The sequence below is a fragment of the Dermacentor variabilis genome, chromosome 4 (genome assembly GCF_050947875.1).
Source record: "Dermacentor variabilis isolate Ectoservices chromosome 4, ASM5094787v1, whole genome shotgun sequence".
Lineage (NCBI taxonomy): Eukaryota > Metazoa > Arthropoda > Arachnida > Ixodida > Ixodidae > Dermacentor > Dermacentor variabilis.
In genome coordinates, this window is record NC_134571.1 from 236972838 (window position 1) to 236997629 (window position 24792).

A 24792-nucleotide genomic window follows, 5' to 3' on the forward strand; every position below is an offset into this window, starting at 1 on the left:
AATACTACTCGGTCGGAATCATTATTAATTTCTCTGCAAAGGACACAATCGTCTGCAAACAGCCGGATTTTCGAGGTGATTCCTGTGCCAATGTAATTTATATATATAAGAAATAAAAGAGGACCTAAGACGGAACCCTGCGGAACACAAGAAGATACGCATACATATTCTGATTCTGTGCTATTAATTACCACTCTTTGTAAACGACCTGTCAAGTAGTTTTTGAGCCAATAAAGAATTTTTTCTGGTGAACCAAGAAGTGAAAGCTTATGAAGTAAGAGAACATGGGACACTTTGTCAAACGCTTTCTGGAAATCTAATAGTATGCAGTCTGTTTGTAAACCTTTGTCAAATGATGTGAACATGTCATGGGTAAATTCCACTAACTGAGTTACGCATGAGTGACCAGCTCTAAACCCATGTTGGTAAGGAACAAAAAAGCTGTTGTTTTGAAGGTGGGTAAAGATGTTAGTGTAAATTATGTGCTCCAGGGTTTTGTAACACACAGATGTTAAAGATATAGGTCCATAATTCATGACACTGTCACGGGGCCCGCTTTTATGAATCGGAACAATGTCGCCCATCTTCCAGTCTTCAGGTAATTCTGAGGTTTTAAGGGATTTGTGATACAGTACTTCGAGATACCTTGATATGATATGTGCGCAGGATTTCAAAACAAAATTGGGTATCCTATCTGGACCTGGTGCTGAGTGTGGTTTTAATTTTTGGAGAAGGCTGACTATTCCAAAGTAGTGAATAGCAATATACGGCATATCACCAAGCGCATTGCTCAGGAAGACTGGAAGATGTTGAGGTACTAACGTGGAATACAGAGAAACAAAGTAATCATTAAAACAGCTTGATTTATCTCAATCATTAGTAACAGCTGCACTATTGTGGATTAACGGAGGGATACCAACATAGTCTTTACTGTTTGATTTCACTAGTTTCCAAAGTTCCTTTGGATTTTCTTTAATTCTAGAACCAAGAGAGTCAAAATACCGCTTTTTCCTTCAGTGATTTTCATCTGGATTTCAGAACCAAGTTGTCGAAGCTTAGAAAATTGCAGTGGATCGAGCTTTTCTCTATACCATTTGAATATACGATTCCTCTTATTAGGTAGTACCTTTATGGGTTTATCAAACCAAGGTTTATTTTTTCGGTGTTTTTTCACAGAAAGAAGCTTAGATGGAATGTGCAAGTCAATGAGCTGTAAAAGTTGTTCCTTGAATAGCAGCCATACCTTGGAGACAGATACAGTGCTGCTTTGTTCTGAGAAAGTATCGAAGTTTGACTCAAGCGTTTCAGAAATACGAGAGTAATTCCCGCTATCAAAGAAATAAGACTTTTCTGGGTTTCAGTGGCGGTATGTACGGCTTGGGGGGGAGCAACGAGACGGGCAATCACTGCATCATGGTCGCTTATTCCGGGAACTATGGAAACAGATTGCAGCAACAAAGGAGAGTTTGAAATCAGATCTAAGGTGGAAGCGGCATTGCCATGGCGCCGTGTTGGTCCCTCCACGAATTGATAAAGACCATGGATTGCGAAAAGATAGTAAAAAGCCAATGAAAGGGATAAGCACAAAGGAAGTACTGGCAGCTTATTAATCCACTGCGCATCTGGCATATTAAAGTCACCACCGACGAGAAAGTAATCAGTTGAGACTGTACGTAATAAATGAGAAAGGGTATGACTGCTGTTGTTATTAGGCGGACGATAAAATGCTCCAACTGTAAGCTGTTTGCTATGTTCTAGAACAACTTTGCACCAAACAGATTCACAGCTGTTATCCCCCAAGTCAACTACGAAACTTAGCAAGCTGTGCTTGACCAGAACAAAAACGCCCCCACCGTGTGTATTGCGGTCTTTGCGATAGGCCATGTATCCCGCAGGAAATATTTCAGAGCTGGAAATCGATTCATCTAACCAAGATTCAGACCCGATAACAATGTCAGGGCCAAAAGATGATACGAGCCCTGTTAACTCGTCGGTTTTGTTCTTGACGCTTCGGCAATTGATAAGCATAACGTTTATTAATGAAGGACGGCACGGCACATGCTTAATGGGGCGGCATCGGGGAATGCTGATGGAACCGTTAACTTCAGTAACAGGGATTGCTCGACGCCGTTCATGTTCACTTTTTTTGTAGCACGATATCACTATCAGCGTCGTAAATGAAGTTTCGTCTGTTCATACGAAGCTTATCGTGCCTTAGTTTGTACGTGGAGGACCGAGCCTTTGCAAATTCGAAGTTTCTTGCGGGCTAAGCGTACTGAACGAGAGAAGTCTTCCCTGATGGAAATGTCACTTATCTTCAACTTCAGACCCGCCCCCAATACCGCATCTTTATCTTTGAATCTAACAAAGCGAACAATTATGGGGCGGTCTTTATCTTCACTGTAAGTGCCTAGTCTATGCACTCGATCAATATTTAGTGGGTCAAGCGATACACCTAGCTTAGCAGAGCAGAACGCAACAACAGTTTCTTCGGATTGCTTCCAGGTTTCCAATGGGTTATCTTCAAAACCAAAAAAGAGAAGGTTGTTCCTTCGTAACCTATTTTCGGAGTCATCCGTGGAAGCTTTCAAAGCAGCTATTTCTGCAGACGGCACTTTCGAAGCAGCCGAACATCACCATGGCTTACTCGGGAGCATCCCCATTACATTCTATGGCAGTCGGGCAAGGTAGTATGACGTCATGGATCGAAGTGCACCAGCTTTGTGCTATCTAAGAGGCATTGGCCAAGTGTCCCAACATGCTCGCTTGCCCCTGAGGAGTTCATCATAACTCCAAGGAACGCTCAGCGGCATTCAATTGGACATTAATGCTTTCATATTCATAACTCAAAAGAAGTGCTTAGGTGTCCTCAGAATTTTTTTGTGTAACTACCTGTAGGACCTGTTAATATTTCTGCCTGTAAGAAGTAAAAGCATGCAGTCTTTATAACTACATTGCCTTCAAGGTGTTAGTTCATATCATGCAAGTGGAATAGCAGGCAACCATACTGTTAAATAAATAGCAAAATTGATTTTTATTAATTTAACATTTTATGCCCTAATTCAGTATCCTTAACTTCTATTTGCTAACTTTCTTTAAAATAGTTTTGCTCAAATACAAAGTATATGTAGCCTTACATAAGTTTAAATAGATAGAATGTGGTTGGAGTGGCAGTGTGCACCTTTTGCATAATGTATAGATCTGAGTATTTGAAGTACCACCAAATTCTTTTGTATGATTTTTTATTGATTTTGTTGTTAACATAGTTTTATTGTGAGAAAGCTTGAGATATAGTAATTTGAATTAGTAAAGCCAGGGCGCAGAAGACCAGGACTCAAGAAGAACACAAACGACAGGCCCGACGCCTTTTGCGTTCGTTTGGGTTCTTTTTGAGTCCTGGTCTTCTGCGCCTTGCCTTTACTAATTCAAGCATGAACCAACTAGCCCAAGCAAGAGTTTTACTTGAGAATAGTAATTTGCTTACTGCATGAATAAACAAATGTGTTTGACTGTGAAATGATTTTTTTTTTCCTATATTGACAAGATCTTTATTTAACATAGGCACCATCCAGACTGGACATTAGACAGGCGAGTTTGCTGTAGAAACAGCGATCCGGGAGTGGCTGCATCACGCTCCTGCCAGGCATAGAACTGCCATTTCCAAGGTAATTCATCTGCATGTGTCACAATGCTTTAAACATTTTTCTCCATTTGAAGCCAGCTATGACAGGCATTGCTACAGTATGAAAGCAGAGTTGAAAAAATGAACTTTTTCTGCGGGTTCACTGCAGCAGCAATGAGATCCTCTCAGCAATAAAGTACCCTCTCAGCAGCAAAGCGTGAGAGGTGCATTGCACTCAGGCTCTCCAGTATTAAAGGGGAAGTAAGTATCACACAATTGTCTAACAGTAATTCTTTATACAGTAATATCCAAATAACAGTGTAAGCTTAGCTCAGTCCCCAGCGGCTGCGAAGCAACTGACCATGGCGGCGGCCAGACCTGTGACGCAGCCGAGGGTGCTAAGAATACCTGGGTCCGAACAGGCCGCCATTGGAATTTGAACCTGGCAACGTTTAACGCTACAATGTTATCTAGTGAGGCAAGTCTTGCAGTGCTATTGGAGGAATTAGAGGGCAGTAAATGGGATATAATAGGGCTCAGTGAAGTTAGGAGGACAAAAAAAGCATACACAGTGCTAAAAAGTGGGCACGTCCTGTGCTACCGGGGCTTAGCGGAGAGACGAGAACTAGGAGTCGGATTCCCGATTGATAAGGATATAGCTGGTAACATACAGAAATTCTATAGCATTAATGAGAGGGTGGCAGATCTTGTGAAAATTAATAAGAGGTTCAAATTGAAGGTCGTACAGGTCTACGCCCCTAGATCCATTCATGATGACCAGGAAGTCAAAAGCTTCTATGAAGACGTGTAATCGGCGATGGCTAATGTAAAAATGAAATGCACTATACTGATGGGCGACCTCAATGCCAGTGTAGCCAAGAAGCAGGCTGGAGACAAGTCAGTGGGGGAATACAGCATAGGCTCTAGGAATAGCAGGGGAGAGTTTTTAGTAGAGGTTGCAGAGCAGAATAATATGCGGATAATGAATACCTTCTTCCGCAAGCGGGATAGCTGAAAGTGGACATGGAGGAGCCCGAATGGCGAGACCAGAAATTAAATAGACTTTATAGACTTCTGAGTGGAAAATTGCTAAGGTAGTGCCTGTATTTAAGGCGGGAGATAGAAATTCGCCTGCTAACTACCGTCCTATTTCCTTAACTTGCGTTTCTTGTAAATTACTTGAACATATCAGCGCTTTTCATGTCTACAGCCACCTTGAGTCCAATAATTTCTTTTTTACTAATGAACATGACTTCAGGAAAGGGTTTTCATGCGATTCACAGCTATTGGAACTTACAACCGACCTACATTTTAGCATGAATAACAACAAACAATCCGATTGTATTTTCCTCGATTACTCAAAAGCCTTTGGCCATGTCGCTCATTGTCGTCTAATCTTGAAATTATCCTCACTCCGGCTAGACTCGGTAACTCTTTCATGGCTACGGAATCTTTTGTCACTTCGCCAGCAGTTCACAGTTCGTATTCACCCCCTTGCTATGTCGTTTCCGGTGTTCCACAAGGCAGCGTTTTAGGACCCTTGCTATTTCTAATATACATCAACGACCTGCCTACTGACATATCTTCTTCCATCTGTCTTTTTGCTGATGACTGCGTAATTTAACGTACCATTAATGCTATCGACGACCACATCGCACTTCAAAACGAGCTCAAAAATGTTTCTGATAGGCGTAGTACCTGGCAAATGCATCCTAATGACTCTAAATGTAACATTATCACTTTTAGCCGTAAGCAGGTCAATTCTGAGTTCACCTACTTTCTTAACTACTCTCAGGTCACGGAAGCATCTCCATATAAATATCTCAGAGTTCACCTCGCTCCTAACCTGTCCTGGGCATCCCACGTCACTGCCATTTGCGCCAAAGCCTCACGAACTTTGCGGTATTTACGAAGAAACTTAAACGCCCCAACCAGCATCCAGAAGCTTGCATATGTAACAATTGTCCGGCCCCAATTAGAATTTGCAAGCCCTGTGTGGTCGCCTCATTACAAATATCTAATCAATATGCTAGAAGCCGAACAAAACAGAGCAGCACATTTTATTTCTTGCGATTATAACTATTCTCATAGCGTAACTCAGATTAAACAAGATCATGACATCATTTCACTTAAAACTTGCCATTGCATCGCACTTCTCTGTTTGTTCCACAAGTATGTTCATGGTAATAGGCTGTCTCCGCTACCTCTCGAAAGGCCTTTGCACATGTCAAAGCACCTCCATAACAATTTCAGTCACTCGCGCATCTTCGGTCACACATTAACCTTCAACAGCTCTGCGCTTCCGCATGCCATTTCTCTGTGGAACAATTTGCCTGATACTATCGCTTCCTTAACAAACCATGATTGCTTCTGCAACCAAGTCAGCAGTCATCTTTCAATAACACCCTTTTAATCTGTTCACCGACTTATTGCTTTTCATTGTTATTTCTCAGTTGCATTCTGGTTTGTACTGCGTATCAGTTACATTTCAAAAGTATGCTGTATCTCTTGTTTTTTAATGCTTTGTATTAGAAATGTATAAGTGCCACTCACAACATGTTTACTAGCTCTTATAGTACTGTTTCCGTTTATACCCCCCTTACGTCATGCTCCTACGGGGGCCTGTGAGGTCTTTTGTAAATAAATAAAAAAATTAATAAATTTTGTTGTTAAGAGGTACTAATTCCATTGGATCCTATGGGCATTCGCCGGGGATATGCAAATATTTCCTTGTCCTGAGAATTTCGTTGTCCCGGGGTTCTGTTATCGTAGGTTTCAAATGTGTTTCTTTTTTGTTAAACTGTTCGAGATTGGAACATTTTGCCATTGAGCATATATATACCACATCAAATGATGCCTTTTTGCATGCACTGAAATAATTTGCTCTTGTACCATGTTAAGTCTGCAACCTCCCTGCTGTAACATTCTACAGGGAGATGCAGGTAACTTATAAATAAAATAAAGATCACTCCTGGTGTTCTGTGACAAAAAAATATCACAAAGGTGCCAGTGACAAATCGTATTCATCAAGTCACATCCATGCGAGAGAGGCCACCCCTGTCTCATAATGTTCCTCGCAAATGTCAGTACTCAGCTGAAGTTCCATGTACAACTCACTAGCTTTCCATGTTGTGGGGATGCGTGACTCTCACGCTTCCCCTGAGATCTAGTTTTCCCGCATGGCTCGTCTTCTGCAGGGCGGCTTCGCCCGCCGCGTGGCCTGGCGCCCGCAGCGGTTGGAGTGGTACAAGCGCGGTGCGAGAGATGGCGCGAGCGTCGCGCCACTGCGGGGTTACTTAGGCGCGGGAAAGAAAGGCGCTGGGGCTTTTTCCCGGCGGGTCGGCTAACAGCGAGGACGTCCCGCGCGCCGACCCATGCTTCTGCGAGACCGCCTCGCGTGGCCGCCTTCGAACGCACCACGATTCGCGTGACCGTACACGCGAACGACCAGGCGTTGGGATCCAGCATGGGGCGAACATATTCGCTCGCTATCCGGTCGCACGGTGAGTCGCACTTCTAGATTTGTCGCGCACCCATCGGCATGTTTTGTGGGTAGCAACTCTGCTAGCAGGCATTGATTTATGAAAGGTGCAATAAATGCCCTTGTGATTGTTTGCACTACTGTGTTGTCGTTCCTTTGTCCCAAGAGTACGAGAGCCAGAGACCCCGCAATGTTTAATTCTTTACTTAAGGTGAAGATACAGCCAAAAACGTGACAATTATGGCATTGAAAACGGCAGCCGTCATTGCTGTAGCCTACCTAACTCGGCACCCCCATTTTCATAACCCAGGAGAGCCAGAATTCTACAGAATTTCCACCAACAACGTTCACAAAAAAATAACTTTTCTGGAAAGCTGGACTCATCAAGTAGTGCAACATTCATACTGTTACGTGTAGCTGGAGCCCAATACTATATACAACTTATTTACGGGGAAGCTAACGGAAGGCCAAAATGGCGACGCTATATCAAGCGGGGCCCTCGTCGTCTTCTTTCTCCTCAATGCAGCCTCACTGTGGCGGCTGTTCCGTAGCATCACCCCCGACAGTAGAAGCACCGTCCCGGTGCTTAATCTACACATTCACGGTGAAAGGTGTCTGGTATGGCTTTAGTCTCGCCACGTGAACGATGCCACTTGCAGCCGATGATGACGCTGACAGGTCGGCAGGGATGACTTCATATGTGACATCGGTCACTTGTCGCACCACACGGTATGGGCCAGTGTAGCGCGACAACAGCTTTTCGGAAAGGCCCACACGTTGAATGGGTGACCAGAGAAGCACCAGAGAACCCGGAGTAAAGTGCACGTCACGATGGTGGCAATCATAGAGGCGTCTCTGATGCTCCTGTGAGGCCTCGAGACAGGTGCGGGCGAGCTGGTTGAACGTGTGGCCCAAGGCAACAAAGTGCCCAAGGGCAACGCGGGTTCTCAGCCATATAGGAGATATGCTGATATGAGCCCATATGCTGATTGCCTCATACTTGCGACATAGGTCTCAGTTTGTTAGTATTGCCGGTGAATGCTCCCAGTTGAAAGCGGTAGCTTCCGGCGTTCCGCAAGGGAGCATTTTGGGTCCGTTTCTTTTTGTTCTTTATGTCAATGATATTGTCCACATCGACAGCACTGCTAAGTACATAATTTACGCAGATGACACCAGCTTGTTTTTTTCGGGTACTTCAACTGCTGATCTCGCAAATCGAGCTAATAAAACCTTAAAAGAAATAAATACTTGGGCGGCTGATAATCACTTAAGAATTAACGTTAGCAAAACTGCAGCAGTCATGTTTCACCCACGTCACAAACACTTTGAACCTCCTCTAATTGAATTAAACAATACCAGAATAGAATTTGTGCAGTCTGTGAAAACTCTGGGCGTTTACTTTGCAGCAGATATGTCGTGGAATGATCATATTAATTACGTAGTTCAGAAACTTTCCAGAACAGTTGGTATCATGCGCCGCAATTGCTTTAATTTTCCTACATCAGTTAACTTGTTACTTTACCACTCTTTGTTCTCTTCCATAGCCAACTACGGATGTATGGTGTGGGCAACAACAACAGCTGGAAACATTAACAAACTCACTGTCTTACAAAAACGTATTATACGCATTGCATGTAAAGTGCCGTATTTCTTCCACACTGCAGGCCTTTTCCATCAGCACAACATTATACAGATGAAGTCCATGTATAACTACAGACTGTGCTATAAATATAAACTCGCCATGATGAAAAATGATGACTCTTTGCTTAGACTTGCTGGGTTAGAACAGAGCAGAACTGTGTATGATACCCGCACAACAGAACCTTGGAATCTTAAGAAATGCCGCACAAACTATGGCAAACAAATGTTGCAGCATACCTTACCGACACTTCTGAACCATTTGTACTGCTATGAGAATATTGATTTATCTAATATTTCTCTGAAAGAATTGCCCCAAATGTTCGTGTAGTTTTGTACTGTACAAGTACAATGTACAGCGTACTGAACGTGCATGTCTCATTCTCTGTACCGAACGTACGTGTTTTTTTGTTTGTTTTTTTGTTTTTCTCCTCACGTTTTGTTTGCTGTTGTACTCCGCCGCCGTCAATGCTGCACTGTAAGAGGAAGCCAGGACCTCTCAAGCTGTCTATACAGCTTTTTCCCTGGCTGTCCTCGCAACACCAGTTGCGGAAATAAACCTTCAAACCTTCAAACCTTCAAACCTAGAATGGTGAATAGCCGGCGGTGTCGTGACGCGATGAATTATACGCGAATGTCACATATGGTAAGTGAAGATCTCAGTCGTGGTGGTCGGTCGCAACATACTTTGAAAGCATGTCGGTGATGGTCCGGTTGAGGCGCTCCATGAGGCCGTTGGTCTGTAGGTGCTGGGACGTGCTAAACTTGTGCTTTGTCGAGCAGGAGCGGAGGATGTCCTCGACGACTGCCGACAGAAAGCTGCGGCCACGGTCAGTGGGTAATTGGCGCGGAGCACCGTGCACTAAAATGATGTCATAGAGCAGAAAGTCAGCAACGTCAGTAGCACAACTTGTCGGAAGGGCTCTGGTGGTTGCGTACCGTGTAGCATAATCAGTAGCGACAGCGACCCATTTATTTCCGGAGCCCAAGAGAGGAAACGGTCCAAGAAGGTCTAGACCAACACGGAAAAAGGGTTTCGGTGGGATGTCGATCGGCCGGAGACATCCAGCTGGAGGTGTGGAGGGCTTCTACCGGCGCTGACAGGGCTCACAAGCGGCAACGCAGCACCGCACAGAGTGGGCGAGACCCGGCCAAAAGAATCGACGGCATACACGGTCGTATGTGCGCGAGACGCCCAAGTGTCCAGCCAAGGGAGCGTAGTGAAGTTGTTAGAGGACAGTCGAACGCAAGTGTGATGGAATTACGAGCAGAAGGTCAAGGCCGTGTGGATCGAGATTGCAGCGGTATAATGTCCCCTCCTTAGGGAGAAACATCTGGAGAGAGGTGTCGCCAGGCGTTGACTCCAGATGGTCAATGAGGGCTCGTAATGAAGGATCGCGGCGTTGCTCGTTGCCGATTTCAAGCAACTGTGGCACAGAGAAAACGCAAGCGATGGCGTTCGCATCAGTCGGTTTGTCGACGGGGTAGCGGGACAAACAATCGGCATCCTAGTGCAAGCATCCCGTCTTATATACCAAGGAGAAGGTACATTCTTGCAAGCGTAACGCCCAGCGAGCGAGTCGTCCCGTGGGGTCCTTGAGCGAGGATAGCCAGCAGAGCGCATGGTGATCAGTGATGACACAGAAGGGGCGTCCGTACAAGTAGGGACGAAACTTCGCAACAGCCCACACAAGAGCGAGGCACTCGTGTTCTGTGATTGAATAATTGCGCTCAGCGGGTGATAGAAATCGGCTGGCATAGGCTATAATGCGATCATGTCCACGCTGGCGTTATGCTAACACTGCTCCTATGCCGTGACCACTGGCATCAGTTCGAACTTCCGTTGAGGCAGACGGGTCAAAGTGGGCCAGAATTGGAGGCGTAGTAAGGAGAGTAGTGAGCTGCGAAAAGGTCAGGTCCCCAAGAAAATGGGGCGTCTTCCTTCAAGACGTCGGTAAGAGGACATGCGATTGTCGCAAAATCCTTCATAAAGCGTCTGAAATAAGAGCACAGCCCTACGAAACTACGAACGTCCATGGTAGACTTCGGAACAGGAAAGTTCGTAACGGAGCGAATTTTGTCCTGATCAGGTCGCATGCCTCTGGCGTCCACGAGGTGTCCAAGGACGGTGATTTGGTGGCGAGCAAAGTGACATTTTGACGAATTCAACTGGAGGCCGGCGTGGCGGAACACGTCAAGAATCGCTGAAAGACGGTCTAGATACGTGTCAAATGTGGGCGAATAAACGATGACGGTCGTCCAGATAGCACAAACAGGTGGACCACTTGAACCTATGAAGCAAAGAGTCCATCATTCGTTCGAAGGTGGCGAGCGCGTTACAGACGCCGAAGGGCATCACCTTGAACTGATAAAGGCCGTCAGGGGTAATCAATGCAGTCTTCTCTAGGTCCATGTCGTCGACGGATATCTGCCAGTAGCCGGACCGTAAGTCAATAGAAGAAAAATAGGTGGCACCGTACAAGCAGTCTAGAGCGTCATCAATACGTGGCAAAGGGTAGACGTCCTTTTTTGTGATTTTGTTCAGGTGGCGATAATCTACACAAAAACTCCACGTTCTATCTTTCTTTTTGACAAGTACGACGGGAGAAGCCCAGGGACTACAGGAAGGCTCGATAATGTCCTTTGCAAGCATCTTTTTGACTTCCTGTTGGATAACAGCTCGTTCGGACGCAGAAACACGATATGGACGTCGGTGAATAGGGTTCGCTTCGCCAGTGTTTATGCGATGGGTCACAACGGACGTTTGACCAAGGGTCGATTGTCAAAGTAAAAAATGTCACGATAGCCATCAAGAACGCAGCAAAGGGCTTCATTTGAATTCGTCAAAATGTCACTTCGCTCGCCGCCAAATCACCGTCCTTGGACACCTCGTGGGCGCCAGAGGCGCGCGACCTGATCCGGACAAAATTTGCGCCGTTACGAACTTACGAACGTAGTCCCGGTAGAGGTGCTACCGGGGCTTAGCGGAGAGACGAGAACTAGGAGTCGGATTCCTGATTAATAAGAATATAGCTGGTAACATACAGGAATTCTATAGCATTAACGAGAGGGTGGCAGATCTTGTTGTGAAACTTAATAAGAGGTACAAAATGAAGGTTGTACAGGCCCACGCCCCCACATCCAGTCATGATCACCAGGAAGTCGAAAGCTTCTATGAAGACGTGGAATCGGCGATGGGTAAAGTCAAAACAAAATACACTACACTGATGGCCGACTTCAATGCCAAGGTAGGCAAGAAGCAGGCTGCAGACAAGGCAGTGGGGGAATATGGCATAGGCACTAGGAATAGTAGGGGAGAGTTATTAGTAGAGTTTGCGGAACAGAATAATATGCGGATAATGAATATCTTCTTCCGCAAGCGGGATAGCCGAAAGTGGATGTGGAGGAGCCCGAACGGCGAGACTAGAAATGAAATAGACTTCATACTCTGTGCTAACGCTGGCATCATACAAGATGTGGACGTGCTCAGCAAGGTGCGCTGCAGTGACCATAGGATGGTAAGAACTCGAATTAGCCTAGACCTGAGGAGGGAACGGAAGAAACTGGTACATAAGAAGCCAATCAATGAGTTAGCAGTAAGAGGGAAAATAGAGGAATTCCAGATCAAGCTACAGAACAGGTATTCGGCTTTAACTGAGGAAGAGGACCTTAGTGTTGAAGCAATGAACGACGATCTTGTGGATATCATTAAGGAGTGTGCAATAGAAGTCGGTGGTAACTCTGCTAGACAGGATACCAGTAAGCTATCGCAGGAGACGAAAGATCTTATCAAGAAACGCCAATGTATGAAAGCCTCTAACCCTACAGCTAGAATAGAACTGGCAGAACTTTTGAAGTTAATCAACAAGTGTAAGACAGCTGACATACGGAAGTATAATATGGATAGAATTGAACATGCTCTCAGGAACGGAGGAAGCCTAAAAGCAGCGAAGAAGAAACTAGGAATTGGCAAGAATCAGATGCATGTCTTAAGAGACAAAGCTGGCAATATCATTACTAATATGGATGAGATAGTTCAAGTGGCTGAGGAGTTCTATAGAGATTTATACAGTACCAGTGGCACCCACAATCATAATGGAAGAGAGAGTAGTCTAGAGGAATTCGAAATCCCACAGGTAACGCCGGAAGAAGTAAAGAAAGCCTTGGGAGCTATGCAAAGGGGGAAGGCAGCTGGGGAGGATCAGGTAACAGCAGATTTGTTGAAAGATGGTGGGCAGATTGTTCTAGAGAAACTGGCCACCCTGTATACGCAATGCCTCATGACTACGAGCGTACCGGAATCTTGGAACAACGCTAACATAATCCTAATCCATAAGAAAGGGGACGCCAAAGACTTGAAAAATTATAGACCGATCAGCTTACTGTCCGTTGCCTGCAAAGTATTTACTAAGGTAACCGCAAATAGAATCAGGAACACATTAGACTTCTGTCAAGCAAAGGACCACGCAGGATTCCGTAAAGGCTACTCAACAATAGATCATATTCACACTATCAATCAGGTGATAGAGAAATGTGCGGAATATAACCAACCCTTATATATAGCTTTCATTGATTACGAGAAAGCGTTTGATTCTGTCGAAACCTCAGCAGTCGTGGAGGCATTACGGAATGAGGGTGTAGAAGAGCCGTATGTAAAAATACTGAAAGATATCTATAGCGGCTCCACAGCCACCGTAGTCCTCCATAAAGCAAGCAACAAAATCCCAATAAAGAAAGGCGTCAGGCAGGGAGATACGATATCTCCAATGCTATTCACAGCGTGTTTACAGGAGGTATTCAGAGACCTGGATTGGGAAGAATTGGGGATAAAAGTTAATGGAGAATACCTTAGTAACTTGCGATTCGCTGATGATATTGCCTTGCTTAGTAACTCAGGGGACCAATTGCAATGCAGGCTCAGTGACCTGGAGAGGCTAAGCAGAAGAGTGGGTCTGAAAATTAATCTGCAGAAAACTACAGTAATGTTTAACAGTCTCGAAAGAGAACAGCAGTTTACGATAGGTAGTGAGGCACTGGAAGTGGTAACGGAATACATCTACTTAGGACAGGTAGTGACTGCGGATCCGGATCATGAGACTGAAATAATCAGAAGAATAAGAATGGGCTGGGGTGCGTTTGGCAGGTATTCTCAGATCATGAACAGCAGGTTGCCATTATCCCTCAAGAGAAAAGTTTATAACAGCTGTGTCTTACCAGTACTCAGGTACGGGGCAGAAACCTGGAGGATTACGAAAAGGTTTCTACTTAAATTGAGGACGACGCAACGAGCTATGGAAAGAAGAATGATAGGTGTAACGTCAAGGGATAAGAAAAGAGCAGATTGGGTGAGGGAACAAACGCGAGTTAATGGTATCTTCGTTGAAACCAAGAAAAAGAAATGGGCATGGGCGGGACATGTAATGAGGAGGGAAGATAACCGATGGTAATTAAGAGTTACAGAATGGATTCCAAGGGAAGGGAACCGTAGCAGAGGGCGGCAGAAAGTTAGGTGGGCAGATGAGATTAAGAAGTTTGCAGGGACCACATGACCACAATAAGCACATGACCGGGGCAGTTGACACCGTGTTTACTCGAATCTGACGCGCACATTTTTTTCGATAAAACGGGTCCAAAAATTGCATGTGAGTTAGAACCGAGTACAAGCCTAAATCCACGTTACCATATCGCCATCAGCATTTGAAAAATGGCCACCTCGTATGCACTTCTAGCCTAGCTGCTGTAGCTTTCCTCATGTGCATACATACCTCTATGTATGTGTCACCAGGCACTGGTGTAACCTAGTCTACCACCTGTCTCCCCATTTTCTGTGTTTATTCAATCAGCACGGAAGCGCCGACTGCGAAGACACGCCGAGCCCACCATGATGCCGCATTTAAAAGGACAGTTATCATGTGCATGGTGACGGACAGAAATCAGGCCACATCACGGCGTTCAGAGTTCCCGAAACTTGCGTGCGGGACTGGCACAAACAGAAGGAGAAAGTTTTCGCCAGCAAAGCAACAAGGAAGGGTTTGAGTGGACCGAAGCAAGGCTGCTTCGCCGAAATAGAAGAGCTGCTCGTGGAATACGTGCAAGAGCAGCGAGTGGCACAGCAGCCTGTGACGACCGATTTGCTCAAAGTACGGGCAATCCAGTTAGCCCTACAGAAAGGGCTAACTGGATTCAACAAGAGACCTGGCGGCAGTTTGGGTCTGCGTGGGATGCTTGTGCTCAAAGCGTTCAGGAGTCACCTAGTCACCAGAAAGATATCATAGACTTCATTGTACCAGTACCAGGGATTAGTGACCATGAAGTAGTTGCAGGTACTATTCGTTGCAGAAAAATAGAATTTACCAAAATGCGGCCGAAAAAGGTATTCTTTTATGAAAGGGGTAATTATGAGGCTATTTCTAATGAGTTAAATGATTTCCTGCCTATATTTGCGCATTACAGTTCATTTAGTAGCATCGACAGTCTGTGGGTCATATTCAGAGATAAACTGCTTTCATTGACCTCAGATTTCGTTCCGTCTAAGGTGGTTTCGACTAAGCGCCGCAAGGATAAACCCTGGATTAATAAGGATTTACGTTCATCAATTCAGAAAAAATCCCGAACTTACAAAATATATTGCAAAACTAAAAACCCAAGCATGTACAAAAAGCTAAGGGATATCAGCACAAAACTTAAAAGCGAATTGAAGGTTGCGAAGGATGCATATCTACAAGCCTTAGCAGATAAACTAAAAACAAATCCCAAAGAGGTCTGGCGGTATATTAAGAGCAACAAGAAGGATGACACTGGCATCCCGGCCATCACAAATGATGGTAACCTAATTAAAGAGGACAAAGGAAAAGCAGAAGTATTCAACAAGTATTTTCATTCAGTTTTTACAAAGCCATGTAGCATTGCTATTTCTTACACACCGACACCATTACCGGAAATGGAAAACGTTGCCGTGAGCAAGGAAGGAGTGGAGGCTTTGTTGTTTAACCTAAACCTGCATTCAGCCCATGGACCCGATGGAATTTCTAATCATGTTTTGAAACAATGTTCGAGACAGATAGCACCTTTCTTAGTAATATTATTCAACAAGTCACTAGATAATCAAAAACTGCCCGAAGATTGGAAGACAGCCAACGTGACTCCGATATTTAAAGAAGGTGATCGTACACACGTAGGCAATTACAGGCCGATATCTTTAACTTCCGTTTGCTGTAAGACTCTCGAACATGTCCTGTACTCTAATCTGATGAAACATTTTCAAACAAATAACTTTTTCACTTCGGCTCAGCATGGGTTCCGCTCTGGTTTTTCGTGCGTAACACAACTAACCGAATTCACTCATGACATTGCACTCGGCCTCGACCATGGTGAACAGATAGATGCACTCTTTCTTGATCTGCGGAAAGCATTTGATGTCGTCCCGCACAATCTACTTTGCTTAAAATTATCATTCCTAGGCCTTCCTGAACATATTTTTGGCTGGATAAAGGATTATTTACACCTGCGCAAACAGCAAGTTGTTCTTAATGGGGTAAACTCGGCTCCAATGCAGGTGCTATCGGGAGTGCCTCAAGGCTCTGTACTTGGGCCTCTTTTGTTCCTAGTTTATATTAATGATTTAGTAGTAGGCCTTAATTCAACAGTTAGACTGTATGCCGATGACTGCGTCATGTATCGTGCAGTGAAATGTTATGCCGATATGTCTGTCTTACAGGACGACCTTGAAAAAGTTTCTATTTGGTGCAAGCAGTGGCAGATGATTCTGAATACTGGTAAATGCTACCATGTGCAGTTTACAAAGAAAAAGAAAAAATTCCCCAGTTCCTATTGCCTAAATAATATTGCACTCAGTACCGCTAAGGATGTTCAGTACCTCGGAGTTACGTTTTCTGAAACGCTTGACTGGACTAATCATGTTAACTCAATTAGCGCGAAAGCTTACCGTCTTCTTCACTTTTTCCGACGAAATTTTAAGCATTCTCCTTCATCACTGAAGGCAACCTTGTATTTAACAAACATCAGGCCTATTCTAGAATATGCATGCGTTATCTGGGATCCATACACTATAAACCTCACAGAAAAAATAGAACGCGTCCAAAAGCAAGCAGCACGCTTCGTAACAGGAAATTATAATTTTACTACCAGAGGATCCAGAATAAGGGAAGGGTTGGGTTGGAAAACTCTTTCTTCACGCAGGAAAATCCTAAGATTCAAATTCCTTTACAATATATATAAAAGTAAAACTGGTATCGACAAAACACTGTTCATCAAGGAGCCGCATTACGTTTCATCTAGGAGAGACCACGCTAACAAAATTAGAGCTTATCAGTGCCGTACCAATGTGTTTAAGTATTCATTTTTTCCTAACACGATTAGCGATTGGAATGAGCTCCCTAATGAAGTGATGGCAGCTTCTAGTTTTGAAAATGCTATTGAGAGTCATATTCTTTGATTGTTCTGTTATTCATCTCTGCACATACGCTACTTTTTTTTTCTGTTTTGTTAGTTAGTTATTTTGTCACTCACTTTGTTTTGTACTTTGTTAGTTTCTATTCCGCTTTTGCGAATTTCAGTGCTTAAACTATGTTCTATTTACTGATGTATTCTTTTGATGTTGCTGAATATGTTTCCATTGTGACCACCTGTATTTTAACCCCCCTACGATAATGCCGTACAGGCGATGTAGGTATACCGAATAAATAAATAAATAAATAATGTGGAGTGACTTCATAGCGAGCAGGTGCTGGCTATCAAATTTTATGAAAAGAAAAGGCTTTTCTATTCGAAGGTGGAGAGGGATATGCCAAAGATTGACCGAAGAATATAAAGAGAAATTGCAGTTTTTAGCGGTCTGTTTTGAAGTTGCACCATAGAAACGGCTACCACTTTGGACAGATTGGAAATGCCAATGAGATGCCGCTCTACTTTGACATGCCTGCCACCACAACCGTTTAAATAATAGGGGTGAAGCAAGTGCACGTTTTGTTTTCCGGCCACAAAAAAACTAGTCACCGCATTGCTTCGTTGCACTGTGGATGGGCACAAGCTGCCCTCGTATCTTATCTTCAGACGGGAGACACTCCCGAGAGAAATCGTGTTTCCAAGTGGTGCGATTGTGTGCGCAAATGAAAAAGATCAGATGACCATGGACTTGGTCGCTGAGTGGGTTGATAACGTTTGGCGGAAGAGACCTGGCGGCAGTTTGGGTCTGCGTGGGATGCTTGTGCTCAAAGCGTTCAGGAGTCACCTAGACCAGCGCATCAAGGACAAGCTGGCTGCATGGAACACCGACCTTGTCGTGATACCCGGCGGCATGACATTGCAACTCCAGCCGCTCATGTTTGTTTGAACAAGCCAAAATGGCACTGACAAGCCAAAATGGCTTGTCAGCGGCTGCCATAAATTCACACCCGCCAATAAAATTGGCGTTCTGTACTTGAGTACGCTTGTATCTGCTGGGATCCTTATACGTGTCAGTTAGTCGATTTACTTTAAAAAATTCAGAATAGGCGGTTCGATTCGTTCTTGGTAATTGCGACAAAAATCTCAGTATTACCAAAGGCAAGCATAGACTTCATTGGCAAGATCTAAAGGACAGAAGAAAGTGCATCAGACTCAAATTTTTTCACAGTGTTTACTATTCTAAAGTAGGCATTCACAGGAACAAATATATTAAATTACCATCGTACAATTCCCGTAGAAGAGACCATGCCTTGAAACTCCATGAATTTCCTTTTAAAGGTGACACCTTGCGTTATAAATTTTTTTATAGGACCACGAGGGAGTGGAATGCTCTCCCATCAAATATTGTTTGTATACAATGTAATAAAACGTTTTACCGCGCTTTGTGTGTTGAAATGAGTGTCAATTAATGTAGATATGTATGTACCCCCTTGCTGTAATGCCTCCTAAGGCGATACAGGTACTCAATAAATAAATAAATAAATAAAAATGAAGCGTGCCTCGCTGCAGGACTTTGCTGGATAGGTGAAAGATGCGTGGTGCACAATCCCGTCTGCCATGGTCAACAAGGTCTTTAAAAAGTGCGGGATTTCAAATGCCCTGGATGGTGCCGAGAATGAAATGCTTTGGTCTGTTGATAGCGATAAGGAGTTGTCTTATAACGATGACGAGTGATATCCATTGCCCCACACGACTCACACCAGCGCAGTTGAAACCTTGGCAGCAAGGTACCCCGCTTACATTTGCATTTTTATTCATCATAACTTTAGTGTAACGGGAATAAATCTGTTTTTTCCAAATGAAAGAAAGTATTATTTCTATATGAAAGCACGAGGTGCACGGTATTGTACTCTTTTTATTTTTTTGGTCATGGAAAACGGGTGCTCGTTACAATCGAGGTTTTCATATTTTTTTTAATTTTTTGGTCACAGAAAACGGGTGCACGTTACAATCGAGGGCACGTTAGAATCGAGTAAATAGGGTAATTCATCTTATGGGTAAACAGCTGACCTTTCTAAATGCTTGTTCCATGTCATGATACCACATCATTCCAAAATGTGCCACTACTTCAGGGTATGTGCCACTACTACAGGAGGTATTCAGAGACCTGGATTGGGAAGAATTGGGGATAAGAGTTAATGGAGAATACCTTAATAACTTGCAATTCGCTGATGATATTGCCTTGCTTAGTAACTTAGGGGACCAACTGCAATGCATGCTCACTGACCTGGAGAGGCAAAGCCAAAGGGTGGGTCTAAAAATTAATCTGCAGAAAACTACAGTAATGTTTAACAGTCTCGAAAGAGAACAGCAGTTTACGATAGGTAGTGAGGCACTGGAAGTGGTAACGGAATACATCTACTTAGGACAGGTAGTGACTGCGGATCCGGATCATGAGACTGAAATAATCAGAAGAATAAGAATGGGCTGGGGTGCGTTTGGCAGGTATTCTCAGATCATGAACAGCAGGTTGCCATTATCCCTCAAGAGAAAAGTTTATAACAGCTGTGTCTTACCAGTACTCAGGTACGGGGCAGAAACCTGGAGGCTTACGAAAAGGATTCTACTTGAATTGAGGACGACGCAACGGGCTATGGAAAGAAGAATGATAGGTGTAACCTTAAGGGATAAGAAAACAACAGATTTGGCGAGGGGACAAACGAGAGTTAATGATATCTTAGTTGAAATCAAGGAAAAGAAATGGGCATGGGCAAGACACGTAATGTGGAAGGAAAATAACCGATGGTCATTAAGAGTTACAGAATGGATTCCAAGGGAAGGGAAGCGTAGCAGAGGGCGGCAGAAAGTTAGGTGGGCGGATGAAATCAAGAAGTTTGCAGGGACAACATGGCCACAATTAGTAGATGACCGGGGTAGTTGGAGAAGTATGGGAGAGGCGTTTGCCCTGCAGTGGGCGTAACCAGGCTGATGATGATGATGAATTCAGGGTTCCATTCAAGATATCTGTGTTGCAAGCTTGCCCTAGCTCCCTACTGCATTTTATTTATGTATTTATTTATTTATTTATTACAAATACCTACAGCGCCTGAGTTGGGCATTATCATAGGGGGTTAATTACAAACATAAAGGTGAACTTCGCGAACAACGGCATCGTATCATCTGTGGTATTAAAAATACAATCATTGTATTTAGTAAAGAAAGCCAAAACATCCAATGCTAACAACATCCGATAATAAAATTTGTTACACAATGCATAAAGCAGCACACTGCAAATTGTCTAAATTGTCAAATTGTCTAAAAAAGATTCATGTAAAGTTCTCTATGGCAGATGAAAAATTGGGTGCAGACGCTATGTCATCCAGGAGCAAATTCCACTCTGCAATTGTTCGCGGAAAGAATGAAAACTTAAATACATTAATAGGACTTTGGTAGGCCCTTATTTTCTTGGAACTGTCGTGTCTTTCAGACTGATAATGAGGTGGTTTGAAATATATGTTCTTATCGATTCCTGTGTTACTGCTAGAAGCATTATACACCTCACTAACCAAACCTGCGCACATTCGAGATGCTGCTCTATCTTGCATTCCAGCACACTTGGGAATGGAGGACATGCAATTTTTTCCCATTGACCTGTATTAAAATCCATTTTTCTCCCCACTCGAACACATCCATTTAAAGCCCTACCTTGTGGTAGAAGGCTGGAGCAGATGCTCTGGTGGCTAGGCACAGCACCACGGGGGTCTCTGGGCACGCCATAGGGGCTCCTCCTCTTGTGATCCCCTGCAATTGGTGACCACAGATGCATTGCAGATGGCTGAAGCACCACTCAAACAGTTAACCAGGCAGCCACCTAGCAGGCCTCAAACTTCTACAATTCTGGAAGATGAATGCCAAGTTAATGTGTCGTGTGCCAACCTTGTCGAATGTGTGCACATGTTGACTTCGTGCCTTGGTCAACGGGGCCTTAGTGCCCTTGAATTAAATACAATTATTATTGCCCGCTTTTATTCCTCTGTAAACATCTCTGTAAAGCATAGCTTTCTCTCTTCTCTCCATTGTGTCCCGGACAAACTGCAATCTTTTTGTTGTCCTTTATATGTATTAGCCCTTTATATCTCTGCCGTCAAGGACAGTTCAGCCACATATAAAGTGTCATGTCATGTTATCACCATGAAGCTGTTGCCTCGTCAAGCTGCAATATTTATGGCTTTTTGTTACAGTGACTATCTTTCCACTATAAAGAAATAAAAATAAAATTCATACATTAAGTCGTGGATATTACATTATATGCATAAGGGGGAACATATTCAATTCAACTGTTTTAGGGGGGACACGGCTTTTGCATTGCGGGAAATAGCCAAAAAATCGATTTTTTGAAAATCACATGTTCAGTTTTTATAACTCTTTTTCTATCTGATTCCCAAATATCATCATTGTAAACCACATAGAAGTGCTCTAAAAAATTAGTTTTATCAGCCATGGTGGCGAAAAATCTTGCAGAAATCAAGAAAGAACAGCATTTTTCAAGCCATAATATCTCCGGAACGGTGCGAACGAGCGCCGTCATCTTGGTCTCGTAGGAAAGCGCATTTTTCTGTCTTCAAATTTGCAACTTCAGCTATCTCCTCCATGCAGAAACAAGCACACGAAAAGCAACTTATTCAAGGTCATGCCGGAGTCTGTGATTGGCCGTGCCCGCCATGTGACTCCAGCACGGTTCTCTATTGGTGCAGCTCTCATGTCGTCTGCTCGGCTCTTTGCACTTCACGGGTCTAGACAGACGCCACTTGCCGTCATATCATTTCAACATGTCAAAACGGGCGCTATGCGGACATCACAGTAGCGTGGCCAATCCCTATGCTTGTGGACGTAAAAAGACTCAAGAAGATCACAAGCGTGCATTTGCATCTGCTAAATTATAAATATTGCAAGTGCAGCGGTAATAGGTACTTTAATAGATTCCCCGTGCGAACTGTACAAACAATGTCTAACCGATCGCACACGCATGCGCTGCAGCTTGAAGGAGGCGACGTATAGGCGCTTTCCAACCATGGAGAAAGGCCGCCTTCCAAGGAAGCCTTTCTTACACGTGGCTCAGCACCATTGTAGCGGCCCGTCTCCCCACTCTAAAAATTTGCCCTTTGAACTCTGCCTCTGCCTAGGCATCCTTCTCTCATTTGGCGCCTCAGTCTTGGGCGGCGATTCAGTATCAGTTCCATCTCGTTAGAAATAACTTCTCCGATGTGTGAGACAGGCAGCCGAGATCGTGAGTTTCGTGTAATGCCTTGAACATGCTACTAGTGAATTCCCGGTAAGCGCTGAAAGTTCTCATTTCTTCTCATTTTCGTTTTCTTCATCATCATCATCATCATCATCATCATCATCATCATCATCATCATCATCATCAGCCTGGTTACGCCCACTACAGGGCAAAGGCCTCTCCCATACTTCTCCAACTACTCCGGTCAATTACCCCAGTTTCTTTTTTTAAATTAGCGTAACTTATGCTCGAGCCGCCCATCGCTGCAACCAGGCAGTTCGTGAAAAGCGGGCGGTCGTCGCGATCAGTCACAAAATTGCATTTACGCTGAAACCGCATGGTGCGGTGTAGTTTGCATGTGCCCTCTGACTGTCCAAATAGGCAACCAGCAACTGGCAACATGCATCAGCGAGCTGGCAGCCTCATTTGCTGGCGACCAGCAAAATTTGCACGCCGTGCCAGGATTTTGTTATTACATTTGCTCTCTTATTAGTTAGCTCGAGCGGTTCGCATGCGCCGGCATCCTCACTTCGGTTTGGGGATGCGACGTCTGTTGAAAGCTGGAAAACATTCGGCAGTGCACTGAGCAATGCTGTTCGAAGTTGGCAACTATCGCCAACAGCAGACGACACTAGCATATTTTTGTCGATGCAGGTTGAAGCTTATGCGTCATGGTGAAAATGCAAATCTTGCACTGTCACATTCTGCGCTGCATGTGTGGCGTTGACGTGGTGACCCACCTTTGGAACACTGTTCAGTCGTCTTACCTGTGCCGCTTTTATTCTTTTTTTTTTTTTATTGCTACCGCATAATGTTGTGCAACATACGTCACTATGTGCTTGACTGTGTACGACGCGATGGCGTGCTTTTTGTAGCTGTGCTAGCGAAAGCTTGTGTCGTGGACAAGCGACACACCACCACTCCTCGGCTGGATGAAGCACCAGCGCGGAAGAAATGGGAAGCGACCCCATCCCGAGTCGAGTTCTGAGAATCCTCCGTCGCCCTCAGCATCTCAGCTACCAGACAGGGACCGAGAGTTTGCCCCCTCGAACACATGCAGCTCTCGCCTGTGTCTTTTGTAGAAAATAACTTCAGTCTGTTTTCTGCCACCAACCGATGCGCACTCCTTTCACGGATGGGACCAGACCCCGTACATAACACTGGCGACGAGGTAGGAGTTGCGAAGCGGATAAGTTTTCGAAGTTAAGGCCATGGCTACAGGACAAATGCACGGCGCTTTTGAGCCTTTCATGAGCAAATCATGGGAATCATGGACCCAGTGCCTCGACCTTTACTTCGTGGCGAGCAACAAAGCGAAGAAGCGGGCACTTCTCCTCACACTTTGTGGAGCCGACAATTTCGAACACTGTGTGCGCGCTGATAGCGCGCACACAGCTTAACAGCCAGTACGTGTTTCAAAGACATGACCAACAGCCAGACTAGTCAATCAGCAGCTACAGTGTGGCCCTCAGAACCTTGACAGTCGACTGAAACTTCGGAGCGCTGCCTTTGGCTACAATACTGACGGCGTCACCTGACACCCAAACGACCGCTTCAGCGGCGAACCCAACTATGCTGCCCCAAGATAACATGCTCCGGGACAGGTTCATCCGTGGCATCTGGGACGAACATCTTCCGCAGAGACTGTTAGCAGAAAAAGTCTGGACTTAGCCCTGTCAATGGAAAGTGCGTCAAAGCATCAGCGAGGAATCAAGGGAGTGGAAAACTCGGGGGAAATTAACAGGATGTTGCAAATCAAGCCAGGAGGTAAGCATACGTAAGCATGACATTGTTGTCGATGTGACAGCTTGCACGACCCTGAAACATTAAAATTTAAGACAGCCGAGTACCGTTTCTGCTCCAAGGAGGGTCACGTCGAGCGTGCCTGCCTCTCAAAGAAAAGGAAAAACATGAAACCACACTCCGACAACAAGCAGCTACGGGCACACAGTGTCAACCCACCACCTGTCAGTGCTGCACACAGTTAGTGTACGTACACACTGCGCCAAGTTCCTTGTGGATTTGAGAGTGAAGGAAAAGCCAGTCCAGTTTGAGGTGGACACAGGTACGGCATGCTCCCTGATAAGCGAGGACAAGGACTACAGAATGCGGAAGAAAAACATTCCGTAGCTTTCATGCGAGCCATTCGATTTTTGCACATGGTCAGGTAAAGGATTATACGTCCCGGGCTCCACACAAGTTCGTGTGAGGTTGAGATCAAAGGACTATCTGCTGCCTTTGTTGGTTATGAAGGGCACCGGGGGCAACCTCCTAGGAGGAGATTGGTTTTCGACACGTCACGTTCAGGTGAAGGGGATAAACCACGTTGGAGAGCCAGCACTAGAAACTACAAAGGTCCTGGGA

General features: G+C 44.6%; 1 protein-coding gene across 11 annotated transcripts in view; it reads right to left on the reverse strand.

Moving 5' to 3' along the window:
• The window catches only part of LOC142580219 (DENN domain-containing protein 2D-like), a 674834-nt gene that overhangs the window by 414884 nt on the left and 235158 nt on the right, over positions 1–24792 (reverse strand). For all 11 annotated transcript variants that reach the window (XR_012827652.1, XM_075691126.1, XM_075691127.1 and 8 more), the window contains one exon: positions 20853–20948. Coding sequence is in view for 10 of the 11 variants with exons in the window: in XM_075691126.1 (XP_075547241.1) it covers positions 20853–20948 (96 nt within the window). In the remaining variant the exon portion in view is untranslated. The remainder of the gene's footprint in view (positions 1–20852; positions 20949–24792) is intronic.